The sequence below is a fragment of the Corvus brachyrhynchos genome, unplaced genomic scaffold (genome assembly GCF_000691975.1).
Source record: "Corvus brachyrhynchos isolate BGI_N302 unplaced genomic scaffold, ASM69197v1 scaffold245, whole genome shotgun sequence".
In the NCBI taxonomy this organism is placed as follows: Eukaryota; Metazoa; Chordata; class Aves; order Passeriformes; family Corvidae; genus Corvus; species Corvus brachyrhynchos.
The window spans coordinates 5508594-5524132 of NW_008238988.1; the positions used below are offsets into that span (position 1 = coordinate 5508594).

A 15539-nucleotide genomic window follows, 5' to 3' on the forward strand; every position below is an offset into this window, starting at 1 on the left:
TATCCTGGGGAGGGGGAGGGGGTGCGGGAATGCGGGGGGGAGTTTGGGACAGGCTGGTGCTGCCACTCGGTGTTTTCACCTCTCTCTGAACCACTTGTCTGAGCTGTCGGAGTTTGAGGGGTCACCTCTTGAGGGTTGATGTTGGTATTTGGGGACATTGGCTGTGCTGGCTGCCTTGGTGGCACTTTGGACAAGTGACAGGACAACGGGGAATGGCTTCCCAATGACAGAGGGCAGGGTTAGATGGGATATTGGGATGAAATTATTAACTGGGGGGGTGCTGAGGCCCTGGCTCAGGTTGCCCAGAGGAGCTGTGGCTGCCCCTGGATCCCTGGAAGTGCCCAAGGCCTGGCTGGAGCAGCCTGGGCTAGTGGAAGGTGTCCCTGCCCATGGCAGGGGGTGGAATGAGATGATCTTTAAGGACCCTTCCAGCCCAAACCATTCTGGGATCCTATGGATTCTATTTTCACCTCCCTCCAGCCATCCCCAGCAGAGAGGCAAGTCCTGGACAGATCCCAGAGCTGGGACTGCTCACAAAGGGAAGGAGTTCAGGAGCTCCCAGAGCTCTCCAGGGTTGGTCACAGCCCGGACTTCCAGCTGCAGAGCTCTGCTGCACACTTCCCTTTTTTCCTTCCTTGGACTCCCCTTGGAGCGTGTCCATGTGCGTCTCCAGCCAGGCCAGACCAAGGCAGAGGAACGCTGAAATCTGGGCCACGACCCTCCCTGCACCCTGGGGAAGTGAAAGACCTTGCCAAGTATTCCCTCTCCCCATCCTGAAGGTCATTTCCCTGGGCTGGCTTCACTCTTGGAGCAGCCTCTCCTTGAGGCAAAGGGTTCAAATCCATCTGGATGTGGGTGTGAGCCTGCACCAGCTGCCCTAAAATCCTCTGCTGCGGGATTCAGCCGGGAGGGTGCAGTGGGAACCCGTCAGGGGCGGGTTTTAGCTGGGGAAATGGGATTTGAGTGTCACTCCCCACTTGCAGCGTGTCCCAGGCAGCTCTCAGTGCCGGCTGCTGGGATGAGGAAGCTCCTGGATGCTCCTGGCAGGATCTCACCCCGTGTCCCTCTCCCGACCCTGGCAGGGCTCCATTGTGGTGGGGATCGACTACGACTGCCGGGAGAAGATGATCTACTGGACCGACGTGGCCGGCCGGACCATCAGCCGGGCGGGCCTGGAGCCAGGCTCCGAGCCAGAGACCATCATCAGCTCAGGTGTGGCCACCGTGTCCCCAGTGTCACCTGCCCAAAGCCACATCTGCTGTTCCCACCGCAGCTCCGGGCTCCTCCCATCCCTCGGCTTCGGGCTGGGGATTCCTGAGGGATCCTGGAGCAGCATTTCCCTGAGCGTGGCCATCCCCCACCAGGGCTCATCAGCCCCGAGGGCCTGGCCGTGGACCACCTGCGCCGGGCCGTGTTCTGGACGGACAGCGGGCTGGACAGGATCGAGCGCGCCCGGCTGGACGGCTCCGAGCGCCGCGTGCTCTTCGACACCGAGCTCGTCAACCCCCGCGCCATCGCCGTGGACCCCGTCCGAGGGTGAGCAGCAGAAATCCCACAGGGATTCGGACACGGGGCTTTGCAAGGTGCAAAACTCGGCCCTGCCGAGGCCCCGTCCTGACCCGGCACACCCTGTAGGAGGGATTGGCTCTGTTCCCCAGCCCCTCTTTTATTTAATAATGCAGGATTTGGCTAAAGCTGCTGTTTCAGTATCAGGATGTAGATTATTTGGAAAAGCTTTGGAAACACAGGCTGTGCCTCCAGGGTGTTGTTGGGATACAAAATGTGCTACTCCTAAGGCTCGCCCTCATCGAGGAGCTGCAGTTTGGGTCATAAACATGTTTGGTATCGTTCTGCTTTGCTTGGAGAGGTTTTTTCCTAATCAAATAAAGCTGGTTCAGGCACTGGTAAGGGGAAAACCAGGCCTTGCTCCTGGCAAGAACCAGGATAATCTCCCACCACTCCTTACTGTTGTGTGCCCTGTTTGTGCATTATTTCCCAAGCAACCTTTACTGGACGGACTGGAATCGTGAAGCTCCCAAAATCGAAACTTCCACTGTCAACGGAGCCAACAGGAGGGTCCTGGTGCACACAGACATTGGTTTGCCCAATGGCCTGACTTTTGACCCCTTCTCCAAGCTGCTGTGTTGGGCAGACGCAGGTAATGTCCCCAAGGATGGACCAGAAAATGTCACACTGAGCTTTGAGGGAAAAACCTGGATGTCTTCAGCCCAGTGCTACCTGTGGGCTCCACTGTGGTGCCAGGCGAGGTTTAGATTGGATTTTAGGAAATATTTCTTCATGGAAAATGTTGTTGCTCAGGGCAGTGGTGGAGTCCTCGTTCCTGGAGGGATTTCAAAGCCGTGTGGATGTGGCACCTGGGGACACGGGGCAGTGGTGGCCTTGGCAGTGCTGGGGAATGGCTGGACTTGGCCTTAGAGGATTTTTCCAACCTAAATGTTATGATTCTACATCTTTAGGCTGAAAAGCTGTTTCAAAATGTAATAAATCAGGAGAAGGTTCTTCCCCCAGAGGGTGCTGGGCCCTGCCCAGGCTCCCCAGGGAATGGGCACGGCCCCGAGGCTGCCAGAGCTGCAGGAGCGCTTGGACAGCGCTGCCTGGTATGCCCAGGGTAGGGTTGTTGGGGTGTCTGTGCAGGGCCAGGAGCTGGGCTGGATGATCCCTATGGGGCTATGGAATACACAGAACATATTTGGGATGGCATTTTCAGTGGGATGGGGAATATGTTGGTTCTTTGAACAGGCACCAAGCACCTGGAATGCACATTCCCGGACGGCACAGGCCGGCGCGTCATCCAGAGCAACCTCAACTACCCCTTCAGCATCATCAGCTACGCCAACCACTTCTACCACACGGACTGGAGACGGTGAGCAGGGAAAAACCCAACCCCTGCACGGCTGGGAATGCTGAGCTTCCCTCCCTGACAGGAATCCCAGCCTGCTCCCAAATCCTGGAGCTTCCCCAGAGCTCTCGTGGGTCTCTGCAGAGCTGAAAGTGGCTTCAGCAACATCTGCTTGTAAATCTCAGCACGGAGCAGTTGTTTAGACACAAGCCCAGCTCCCTGGGAGGGATAAAACAGTGGTTTGGAGGTTTTTTTTAAGCTAAAACTTGGCTCAAGTGTCTGGATCTCGATTAGGTCCAAGGAAAGATCCTGTCCTCAGCCGTTCCCTTTGCCTCGGCAGCAGGAACTCGCCTCTATTCCCACTCCAGCTGGAAGCTCTCACAACTCCCATCCAGTCTTAGATTACAACAAACACTTAAAGGCTTGCCACGCTTGGAGGAGACTCTCAGGGAGATAATCTCTCCTTGGAAGGCTCTTTTCTGTGTCTGCCTCACCAGAGAGAAATGCACTGAATGAGCTGGAGGAGGATTTTACGGGGCAAATTTCTTTCCACTTGTCCTGCAGGTGTTCAGACCAAGCTTTTCAGCTGCCTGTTCTTAAAACACACATAAAGAAGGGAAAAAACCCCCAAGTTTCATAGGTGAATAAAACACTTCTTCCCCTTTTTCCACCAGGGATGGGGTGATAGCTGTCAATAAAGAAACTGGCTCCTTCACTGACGAGTATCTTCCAGAGCAGCGGTCCCACCTCTATGGGATAACAGCAGTTTATCCCTACTGCCCTGGAGGTAAAACCCACCCCAAACCCCATCCCCTCGTGAATTCTGATGGCTGCTGGCTGCCTGACGCACTAAAAACCTCCATTTCTCCCTGCAGCCAGGAAATAGCAACTCCAATTTCAAGGAAACAACAATCTTTGCACCCAGGAGAGTTTCAGACCCACAGAACTGTCACTGCATACAAGGGGGGGAAAGTCCCTCACCGAGGCCCATGAAGTGCCCTGCTTTCCTGCAAAAGATTTTCAAGTATTTTTTCGAGTTATACCTCAAGACTTTACTACTGTATTTTTTTTACCAAGTGGAAAACAATGAGATATCACCAAAAAAGGGTCCTGGGAAGCTCAAGCCATGACTCAAACTCTTGCTTTTGCAAGACTTAAAATGTAGGTTGTTTTATTTTTCACTCCAATGTTTTATTTTTTTGGAAGAAGGATGGGTTCATTTTTCATCATTCTGACAATCTGACCAAGAGGTCCTTTTATCCAAAATAAATTAAGTGCCTGTGGGAAGCTGTGAATGCAGTAAATTGCTGGGTCTAAATAACCACCAGCCCTGAAGCCAGAGACTGTGTGTGTGCTCCAAAATCCTGCAGAACGGGGATGGGATGTGGCAAAGGCGTTGAAGATTTTCCAGAGGATGATTCTGTGTTTTCACCACTGCCTCCATGCATGTCTTTTAGTATTTATATTAGAAGAATATGCTAGAATTGATCTGTTCATGCTTGTTGGGTCTTCCAAGTGCCTTCCTAGACCTGCCCAGTGTAGACCAAGACATGTTCAGAAATACCAGTTACATTGTAATGCTTCACTTTTTCTAGGTTACTTCCATAATTGAATAAAAAAGGTTGGTTTAAGTTTCCCTTTGGATTCAGTTTTTCAGTATTTCAGTGGCAAGGGAATATTTCAGCATGGGGAAGCAGCAAGCAAGCCAGGAGCAAGTTGTTCCTAGGGCAGCACCTCAGGAAAAGAAGGTTTTATGTAACATTCCCCTCACCACAAAGCCAAACACAATGAAAAAGAGACACAGGAAAAAAAAAGTCCTATTTGCCAAACTCAGAGCTCACCAGAACAATTTGTTTTCCTCAATTTCATTTATTTCGAGAAAAAAAACTGGTAATTCATCAGAAGTCAGAACTCAATTTCCTGTTTTCTTTCCAAACAGGCAAATTAATCCCGTTTCGAACTGCATGCCAGGGTGGGAGCTGTACGTGGTTCCTAATTGCACTAAGCACACACGGGGCTAAAGGCTTTCCTCCCTTCATCTCCCCACTTTTCCCAGTCTGTGGTCAGTCTTGGGATCAGCAATGATGGCCTGGACAGCCACGATGGCTTCGTTGATTTTGGTTTGCAGCTCGCGGAGCTCCTCGATGTGCAGCAGGCGGAGAATCTGAGCAGCTTCGTTGATAACAGCATCTGGGGAGGGGCAGAGAGAGGAGTTTGCATTTTATCCATTGTTTTATCCATCGTTTTCAGCTCACAGGAGGGATTTAAGGAAGTTTTAATGCTCTGCACTTGGTTCCCACTGCTGGTTTCCAGGCTGGAAATAGGGGACAACTTTCCCTCCCGATGGGGTGGCCTCCAAAGCTTCCCCAGCTTTGGGTCAGGGAATGAGGGAATCACAGGTTGGTTTGGGCTGGAAGGACCTTAAGGATCATCTCATTCCAACCTCCCACTCCAAGGCTGGCGTGAAACATTCCAAGAGTGATTTAGGTGACGTGGAGCCAAAGTGAAGCCAGACCTGTGGAGCCCCAGGTCACCTGGCTGTTCCCTATCAATAATCCATCAGGTCATGCCAACTTGAGCTGCCTCGATGGGATTTTAGGGAAAAGAGGCAGCTGAAATCCATGGAAGCAGCACAGCTGTCCTCTGCTGGTAGCAGCAGGATTTACAAACAGCGGGATGCATTCCTTGGGCTGCCATTAAAAGCTGTTATTTTAAACAGATTCCAAACAGCTTGGATTTGGGCTTTGCTGTTCCAAACCCAAAATGCTCAGGAGTGCTCGTAAATAACCAGCTGGGAGGGAGGAATTCTTTCCACTCCGGGGTTTTTTACTGTCCACATCAGCTCTGGCTTTGACAGTAATAACTTTGTCAAAGACAAACATTCCCATTTAAAAGTCACATTAGGACCAGCGCTCACCTCCCGTGTCAAATCCAAGAATGTGCTTTTCCAGAGCAACAGGCAGACCCTGGAAAAGGAAAAAAAAAAAAAAGAAGATGTTAAAAATGTCATTTTAGAGGTTTGGTAAATACAATCAAACTGCAGCAGGTAACTGGGGGAGAAAATACAGGGTTTGGTTATATAAAAACGTGTGACAAGTTTGAAAAGTCACCGTGGTTGATTAAACATCTCCCTTTGTGTCCTGAAACACCAAACCTGGGGTGGTACTCAAGAAAAATCTTCCTGCTTCAGAATCCCCCATTGGATACACAGTGCCTGCATTCAATCCTTAAAAGGCCAACAGCAGCACTGGGAGCCATCCCCCAATCCAGCAGCTTCCCAGGAAAACAAACCCGGGCTTTCTTAGAAACTTCTGCCTTTCAACAGCTGCCAGGCTTCGAGCAGGGGCTGACTGCAAAGAGCTGCAAGGATTCTCTGCAATCAAGTTTTGCTGAGCTCACAACGTCCCCAGAAGCATCTGCTCAAGCGTAAAGCTTAGGAATAAAGCGAAATATTTCTGTTTTCTAAACATTTTCTCTATTAAAACACTCCAAGGCAAAGTTTATTAGTGGTCATTGCTCTGTTTCCTTTGCCCTGTCCAGCTGCAGAGGAGTGGTCACACTAAATCATTACTTAGGGAGCTCCAACATGCACTTAAAATCAGATTTAAGCATTCCAAATCTTAGGATTTGCTTTTACTGCCCTCAGTGAGGTTTTTTTTTTCCCCAACATTTGCCAAATACTTTGCATTTTGCACGACAAAAACATTGGGGTTCAACACCATTAAATTCTGCGGCGATGGGGCTGTAAAGCTTTTAGACAGTGAGAACTTCCTTTAAAGGCTTTTATACACAAGGAAAAGAAAAAAGAATCTGAGTTGATCAAAACCCACACTAAACACAAACTTCTGGCTGCAACTCATTTGCAAAAAGTGGGGTTTTTCCACGGTTTTTATAGGAAAATCCACGTTCAACTGCAATCCTAAAAATCCGTCTCCACTGTTGAAATTGGTGATCAGAATGCCACTAAAGCCACTTCAGAAAGATTCCAGAAAAATCAGGCTTCCTACACGGATTTTTTAAGAAATGAGGTTTGGACTTTAGGCTCCAAAGAGCTCCCAGCCAGCCTGGGGTGTTCTCGAGTCACACGAGCAGGAAAAATTGGGTCCTTTTTTTGTCTTTTTTTTTTTTTCTCTCCAAGTTCTTCGTGGATGAATTCCCCAAGGTTCCTCCAGTGTCACCTGGCAGCAGCAAATTCCTTACCCTCCCTCCTTCCCACACTCCCTGAGTTTGATCCTTTTTGGGAAGCTGCCTTTGGAATCCCCCCAGCCCATCCTACAAATACAACGAGCTCCCGATTCTTTGTGCAGCAGCTTCAAACAGGGAATAAACTCAAAAAACAGCGCCTTTAGATCTGGAACTTCACAGACAACTTCATTTCCAGCCTCACTCCCTAAAAATTTGATTTATGAATGCTACACCGAATTTTGGCCATCTACAAATCACTCAAAACCTGAAGCACAGATCGGATTTTCCTTTCTTTTTACTCCCACCCCAGCCATCCTCTCTGCTTTGGAGATATTTCCTTCTTTCCCCTGGTACATGATGATGTTGATGGTCCCTCCTGGCACAGATTTTCCCACCTCTAACCACCCCCCCTTTTCTCCACACCCCCTGGAATGTGGCATTCCTAAGGAAAACACACTCCTGGGTGATATCCCAGACAGAGACATCTCAGCCCTGCTGATGCTTTGAAGATCTATCAGATATGAACAATTCCCTGGCAGGAAAAAAATTCCCTGCTCCTCCAAGAAAATCCCATTTTGATCCCTGTTGTGCAGCTATGAAAACACCAACTAAAAGCTGCTTTTTATTAACGTGGCAGAACCTAAAATGAAGACAACAGGCTCAACTGCTTTCCTGTTTTCCTGCTCTTTGACCAGTTTTATGGATTTTCAAGTCCAAAGCTTTGATTCACCCTTGCAATGCTTCTGGCAATTGCAGCAGCTTGGAGCACCTGTGATTCCCACTTGGAAAATACCATCAGCAGGGTGATGATAATCAATCAATCAATCAATCATGGATTGTTGTGAGCTGCTAAAAAAAATGAAGGAATTTGGGCTCTTTGAGCAGATCCAGCTGCTTTAGCAGGGACACTCGGACTCATACACCTGCAGGGCAGGTGAGGCTGCCTTTCCCAGCCTTTCCCAGCTCTGGAGAGAAGAGCTGGAGAACTGGAATGCTGAAGAAATCACAAACTGCAAACCCACAGTCAGCCCCTGGAGCATCTTCCCAACAGACAGCTCGTGGTCACCGAAGAATTCTGCAAAATCTGAGTTTAAGGGCAGAAATTTCCTTCACCACTCCTTTTTTTTGGAGAAGAGAGCGGGGAGAAGTTGGATTTCCAGCATCCCATTCTTTGAACACATTCGAGGTGTCCATAGGAAGCAAAACATTCCATACAAGGAATGTCTGAACCTTTTAATGCAGCCTGTGCTGTTAATTCCAAGGAAAAGCCAGGTTGTGCATTTCTCCTCACACTACAGGCCTGCTGCACTCAACAGTCAGGATAATCCTCTGGAAAATAACTCAGGGAAGAGCTATTCCATGATTTCCCACACAGGTATCTTTGTGTTCAAGTGGAACAAACAGAGCTTTGTGTACTGCTCTCCATAATCCCCTGGATCTGCTGGAATCAGGATGGTTGGCATAAAGGAAGCTTCCTCCGCTCTCCTAAATGAAATGTTGGAACAGAGCTGGTTTTGACTGAAGGGACAGACCTGTATCTTCGTTAATTAACATGGAATAATTAACTCTGGCCACAGGCAGTGTGGGTACAAACCTCCTTGGACTGGCTGGCCTTGGCTATGGCATCCTGCGTCAGGCGCTCCTGAACCAGAATCCGAATTGCCTGGGAAAAACATGGGAAGAGGACAGGAATTAATTCATCTCTTGATGCACTTCTCAGTCACGCCAAGGGAAAAGGAGACAAAATTATAACCTCAAGCCCAGTTTGGTGAAGGATTTTTTTTTTTAAAAAAACTCTTCCAGCCCTCAAACCTTTCCATTTAGGAATAATCTTGGCATGTTGGATCTTACCCAGGTGTGCGAGGCAGCTTAACCAGGAGTGACAAGGACATGGATTTCACCCCATTAATTCCTGCCACTGCTGGGACAGAAGCTGCAAAATCCAAGGAATAGCCTGGAAAGCTTGGGAATTTTAGCTTGGAGAAAAGGAGGCTCAGGAGGGTGACAGGAGGGAGGAGCCAGGTGGGGGTTGGGATCTCCTCGCAGGGAACAAGAGCCAGGACAAGAGGAAACGGCCTCAAGCTGTGTCAAAGGAGGTTTAGATTGGATATGAGGGAACATTTCTTCATGGGAAGGGTGGACAAGCATTGGGAAGGGTTTCACAGTGGTGGAGTCCTCATCCCTGGAGGGATCTCAAAGCCGTGTGGACGTGGAATTTGGGGACACGTGGCAGTGGTGGCCTTGGCAGTGCTGGGAGAATGGCTGGGCTCGATGATTTCAAGGTCTTTTCCAACCTAAACAAATCCATGATTCCAAAATGAGCTGATCACAACCCCAAAGCAGCAGCACCAATCTTATTTTCCTGACTTCTGACACCTTTAACTCTGCAGCAATGCAGCTTCTGTGGGAAGGAAATCCTGCCTTGGGAAGGAAATCCTGCTGCCAGCAGCTTTTAGGAGGTGCTGAACCACGTCCCATGTGCAGAGAAAGCTGGAGCAAGGCTTCCCAGGCAGGCTTGGAAAAGGCTGAGAGCTGGAAGGAATTCATTTTAGCCTTGGGAACAAGAGCAGCCTTGACTTTGATAATCCTGGTGCTCATCTGTTTGCCCTGGCTCTGGCACACGGGGTGAAATCCTTATCAGAGCTATCAGTTACTGATACCTACAGCTCAAAATGCCTCCAAAAATAACTGCAGCAACACCATGCAGGCAGATTTCCACAGGGAAGAAGAACTGGCTCTGTCAAACACATTCCCCAGACTTTCCTTGATGAGTAGCCAAATGTGCCAGAAGCAGCTCCCCCAGGATTTCTCCCAGTTTTGGTCCTGAGTAAAGTTGAGCTGATACCAGAAAGTTGCCACCGAAATAGTTCTAGAAATCTCTCCCTGGAGGAAGTGGCCTGGACAAAGGAATGATTGGATGAGGAGTTTCATTCCAGCAGTGAAACCAGACCTTGTGTAAGAGAATTCCAAGTGCCTTTGGCATTAGGAAATGGATATCCAACTGCGTCCCACAGATGCTTTGTGATCAACTTGCCAGATTTAAAGGAGGAAAATGGCATCTAAATCTCTGCTCACCCTGGCCAGATGTTTGTGGTGTGCCTGCACCCTCTGGCTCCCCAAAAACATCCACTCCCAAGTGTCCAAGCCTGGACAGGGATCAGAAATTCCCTGCAAACCTACTTAAGAGTGGTGGAGGATTAAAAGAGTTTGACTGACACTTTCTAATATCATCATCTCAAGCCCCAAAGCAGCTTTGCATTGCTCTTGGAACGTGGATTTTCACTGCAGGAATCTACTCTTGCTGGAATGAAAAGCAAGAAAATTCAGGCTGGTTTTGCCCAAATCTGTCTGGAAAAAAAAAAGTGAGACCAGAAATGTGGAAATAGTGACAGAAATGTAAATACATTTATACAGAACTATACACTGGTGCACCAGGAAAGTTTGTCAGCCCTGGGAAAAGATCTAAAGGAATTTGGGTAAGAGCTGAGCTCATTCATGCTGCAAATCCTCAACATCACCGTTCCCAGGGTGTCCTCTCCCTACCTGAGATCCCTTCTCATTCATTTTTTATAGGGTTTTGAGGTGGTTTTTTGTAGGGGGTTGATGTAGGAGAGCTGCACCCTCCTTAAAGACTGAAGAAGGGTATTTTGGGAAGGGAAAGTAGGAAACCATACTGGAGAGAAGGAGGGAAAAAAGGGATGGAATAACTGCAGGCTGAGAATTCCTTAAGAAACCATTATAAATTCCCATAATACTCTCCCAAGAGTTACAGATTTACACTAAATAAACTTCGATACCCACAGCTTTTGGTTTCTCCAGAATAAACTGAACAAATATCACAACTATTGTCATGACCAGAACTTCATGGGGTGTTTCTTTTCTTTCAGTGGCATGCTTTTATTTTAATGCCAAACAAAACGAAATTTATTCCCACGTGATCAAGTAGGAACTTGGGATTGCTAAACTCTCATCAATGCTGTTTTTTTTATTTAAAACAGTATGCTTTTGACCCAAAATCTCTACAGTTCCACCAGAAAGGCAGAAATATTCTTAAAGGCATAAAAAAAAGATGGTTTAGAAAATTAATCAGCCTATTTAGGCCACTTAAAAGCCATTAATTAATTGCCAAAACTAAATCAAACTGAATAATGAGAAGGAGTAAACGGTTTATAGGACCAAAAGGAAAAGGAAACTTGTAACTGTGGCTCCTCCCTTGGATGTTGTTTTAAAATATCCTTGGCATCATTAATTTCTGTATTTTCAAGTTCCTCTTAATTTCTAGCACTGGAACAGAACCTTCTCCTTTGAGGATGTTCCTTAAGGAACTCAGCTAAAATTGTTTCCCAGGATAATTCTCCCTGCACAGATTTCCATGATTTACCTTCTGCATTCTTATCTGCTTGAAAGACACACAGAGACGAGGGTTTTCTTTCCAATCTTTGCCTAAAAATTCCTATTTATCAGTAACTGCACCTGGAGCTATGAACACACACCAGGCACTGGGGAAAAGAAGGAAAAAAAAGGAGGTGGGAGAAGTGGGAAACTCACCTTGAGCATCACCAAGTAATCATCATGTCTCTGGATCTGAAGCAGATTAGCCAAAGCCATCACTCCAGCCTTGAAATCAGGATTATTCACTGGAAAAACCAACGTTCTCATTAATAATAAATGATGATTTATTTTGGTTTAACTGATTCCTGCAGGCAGAATTGGCTTCCTGACTCCATGGTATCAGATTGCTCTTAAGGATGGGCAAGGACAATTCCTCTGCATCCCTGGAAGTGTTCAAAAAACAAGGATGTGGCGCTTGGGGACATTATTTCATGGTGGATGTGGAGGTGCTGGGTTAATTGTTGGACTCAGGGATCTTGGAGGGTTTTTCCAACCTTAATTCCCTGATTCCAAGGCCATGGATACACAGCAGTGAGGAAACAATTTGGCTACAGAGCAATCAGCACTGGGCTACATGAACAGGTGAAGTGTTGAAAATAAAGCAAATTACAGGCAGACATTGCCTTTTGTGCATTTTTATCCCTGCAGAGCACAACTCTGCTGCTGGGGGAGGGCAGGATCAAATCCTGCTTTTTTGTAGGTGAGGGAATGGAAGAAGACTTGGAAGATTGAGGGTTGATTTTAGCAGCTCTTTCCCACCACTTCCATTTATTGTGACTGTGCCCAGAAGGCAAAAAAAAAAAATTAAAATTATTATGACAGGAACAGCTGGGGAAGTCTGAACATGAAATTCCTGACAGCATGGAAGTACCCAGCCTGCCATCATGTTTCCTTGGGTATTTTTATTTTTGAAGGCATCTTGCTATTTCTCCCTCACCTACAATAAGTAATTCTGATTTACAGAGCAAAAATGTTCAGCTCTCTGCATTCCTAAAGCTTCAAATGGGGCTCTAAAAAATCCACATCACAGGAATAATCAACTTCTCATCTGAGGAACACACAGGACACGGAGCACGTTCCCATCCAGAGGTTGTGGCACACTCACCATCCAGGTTAATCAGTGGCTCTGCATTTTTTGCTGTGTTCTCAGTGTTTTTAGCACCATCAGGGGTGGAATCCTTGTATTTATCAGCTGCAAAATGAAGAGGCAAACACAAAAATCATCAGCAAAAAGAACTCGAAGTTTAGCTGTGCTGTTACAGCTGGATTTTTGGGGCTTGGTGACTGCCCAAGAGCCTTGTGGGTTTATAAATGGAGATTTTGGAGCTCCCCATTAATGACCCCAAAGCTGCCACTCCAATGAGCTGCCCTAAGAGCTGCCATCTGCAGAGAGATTCCAGGGGCAGCCTCAGAGCCTGCCCCACACTTTTATGTAGGGCAGGATGCTCCTCAGCACAGCCTCACCCCAGAAGGCTGAACAAGCTGCATCTCCCACATCTGCCACTTCCAAAACCCAGCAGTTCCACTGCCAGGGCCCTCTGCCCCCAGCAGGAGCACAGGGAGCAACAATTACGGGATGATGCTGGTCCTAAGGAGCAAATCAAACTCTTCCAGCTCAGGGTTTGTCTCACAACACCCAGCTGAGCCCACACAGGGCTTTTCCAAGCCTTTGGAGGACGGGATCTCCTGACTCCTCCTTTTCCACACAATCCCAAGGAACAGGCAGCTCATTTTGCCCATCACGAGGGACTGAGCACAGGATTTATCTCCCATCCCTGTCCTGGACAGGGCTCAGCCCTGCAGGAATTAAAGGTCATGGAAAAACAACGCTTTGGCTGTTGTTATTTTGCCACCAGTAATTCCATTTGTATTCCCACTCCCTCCACAAGGAGATGGAACTGCTGTGACTGGGGAGATTCAACTCCACTTTTCCATAACCTTGTCCTAGTTCCCAAGGGTTCCACATCTACTCCTCGTGAAAAAAAAACAAAAGGGGGTCTAAGAATAACTTCTCTGAAGAAATGCAGTGCTAAATATAATGCATTTAATGCACTTCAGGGTAAGTTCTCATAAAGGCAATCCCCCAGGGAGAAAGGGATGAATATCTACAATGGCATTGGCTACACCCAAAGTAATTTTCTGGGGTAAATTTGGGGGTTCCCGAGGTGACTTTGGGGTCCCAGATTTTCCACCTCCCGGGGCTGTTTTTTGGGGTAAATGTGGGTAAATAAAATAACAAATGCAATTATGCTGCTCCAGTCCCAGGGGAGCTGAAGAGCAACAGCAACAAGCACAGGAAATTGTGGTTTATTTGTTAAAAAAAGTGAAAGATGCTTTTGGCATTGTCTGATTTTGATGGAAACTTTAAAAATAGTGTGAATTTCCGTAGGGGAAGGTGTCCCTGCCCAGGGCATTTAGTGGTGTGTGCAAGGGCACTGTGACATCACAGCACGTTTGGTGACACACTGTGGGGTGACAGCTCACGTCCCCACCCTGCAGAGCTCCAGGTGCCAACGTGGGATGGCCTGAGCAGGGATTCCAAGGATGCCCGGCCTGGAGCAGCTCCTGTTCGTGGCCCTCGGGCTCAGCTGTTTCTATCCCAGCAGTACCACCCACTCCTGCCCACCCTCCTGGGCCACCCTGGTGTGGGATGTGCCTCCCCTGGAGCTGCAGGAGAAGGGTGCTGCCCACAAGGGCATCACCACGCCAGAGCTGCTTTATTGGAGCATCCCAGCCCTGTGCCTGCTGCTCCTGGGGGTTTCCCTTGGGTGTTCCCTCTGCAGGAAAGCCAGGAACTGCTGGAGAAAGGTGAGGGAGGGGCATGGGGACAAGGAAGGTCCTTCCCAGACTTTGCCCAGCCCCAGCAGGCAGAGGTGGGTCTGGGCCACGAGGAGAAAACCAGGGCAGGCTGAGCATTCCTGGGAATTGGAATGAGATGGGGTTTAAGGGACCTTCCAATCCAAACCATTCCATGATTCCCACACAAGCTGCTCCCTGGGGCAGCTCAGCCAGGCCTGAGTTTCTCCAGGAGAGGCCTGAGGTCCCTCTGTCGCTGTCACCACGCTGTCACCCTGTGCTTTCCAGAGATCTGGCAGGAAGGATGGATGCTCCTGCAAGACCTCCAAGCTGCTCTCCCAGCTGAAGGAAAATCCTGACTTGCTGAAGCGCTACCTGAGGCACCTGCACAAGTGCAGGACATCCTGTGTGGAAGTGTTCCAGGTCAGGCTGGATGGGGCTTGGAGCAACCTGGCCTGCTTGGAAATGCCCCTTCCAGAGGGGTTGGACTGGAAGGTCTTGACAGGCTCCTTTCAATCCAAATCTCTCTGTGATTCTCCAGAGGAAAGAGCAAGAAAATCTGGGAAGGCTTCGAGGAGGAGACAACACATTTGGCTCCTTGCCCACAAATTCCCAGCTCTAGCCAGGCTCCCAGGAAGGCTGGACACTGCAGTGGATGGAGCTGTCCCAAAGCACAGGGACAGCACATCTTTGACAATAAAGGTTTGAGGTGAAACTGTCTCCAAGGGAAATGGAACATGGAATGGATGCTCTGAGGAATGGAGGGAGTGACCCCGCACTGGGAATGCTGCAAAGAGAAAACTGCCTTTCCAAACCAAAGGCAAGGGATTCCTGGCTGGGAATGGAACTCCCAGAGAAGCTGGGGCTGCCCCTGGATCCCTGGCAGTGTCCAAGACCAGGCTGGACAGGGCTTGGAGCAGCCTGGGCTAGTGGAAGGTGCCCCTGCCCATGGACTGGAGGATCTTTAAGGTCCCTTCCAACCCAAACCATCCTGGGATTCTGTGAAATTAATCAGAAACCCCCATGCCCCTCCCATTTTGAGGTATTAAATGAACTCCCTCATACCATTATCCCCGTACTCCAGCCTCACAGCCAAGCCAAGGAGCCAATCCACCGTTTCTTGTCGTTCCTGTATTTTGAAGGGACAGTTCACATCTTTCATGTACTGGGGAGCAAAGAGAAAACAAAACAAATGGATTTCAGTGACCTGGATGAATCAGTTGGAGGCACAGAACTGCTGTGTGAGCAGTCACTTTCCCACAGGCCTCACAGAAAATCTTAATTCACAAGAGGTGTCGCTGTGAAA

The 15539-nt window shown here is 48.5% G+C and overlaps 2 protein-coding genes across 2 annotated transcripts in view; one reads left to right on the top strand and one right to left on the bottom strand.

Moving 5' to 3' along the window:
* NID2 (nidogen 2) overlaps positions 1-4496 on the top strand; it is a gene marked incomplete at its 5' end in the record, with an annotated part of 15271 nt that extends 10775 nt beyond the window's left edge. Inside the window, 6 exons of the mRNA XM_017738804.1 lie at positions 1021-1212; positions 1365-1536; positions 2001-2158; positions 2761-2884; positions 3535-3647; positions 3736-4496. Coding sequence (XP_017594293.1) covers positions 1021-1212; positions 1365-1536; positions 2001-2158; positions 2761-2884; positions 3535-3647; positions 3736-3746 — 770 coding nt within the window. The remainder of the gene's footprint in view (positions 1-1020; positions 1213-1364; positions 1537-2000; positions 2159-2760; positions 2885-3534; positions 3648-3735) is intronic.
* Positions 4497-4697: 201 nt separating this feature from the next.
* The window catches only part of CUNH14orf166 (chromosome unknown C14orf166 homolog), a gene marked incomplete at its 5' end in the record, with an annotated part of 12231 nt that continues 1389 nt past the window's right edge, over positions 4698-15539 (bottom strand). The window contains 6 exons of the mRNA XM_017738805.1: positions 4698-5050; positions 5778-5826; positions 8640-8708; positions 11594-11682; positions 12543-12629; positions 15299-15398. Coding sequence (XP_017594294.1) covers positions 4896-5050; positions 5778-5826; positions 8640-8708; positions 11594-11682; positions 12543-12629; positions 15299-15398 — 549 coding nt within the window. The remainder of the gene's footprint in view (positions 5051-5777; positions 5827-8639; positions 8709-11593; positions 11683-12542; positions 12630-15298; positions 15399-15539) is intronic.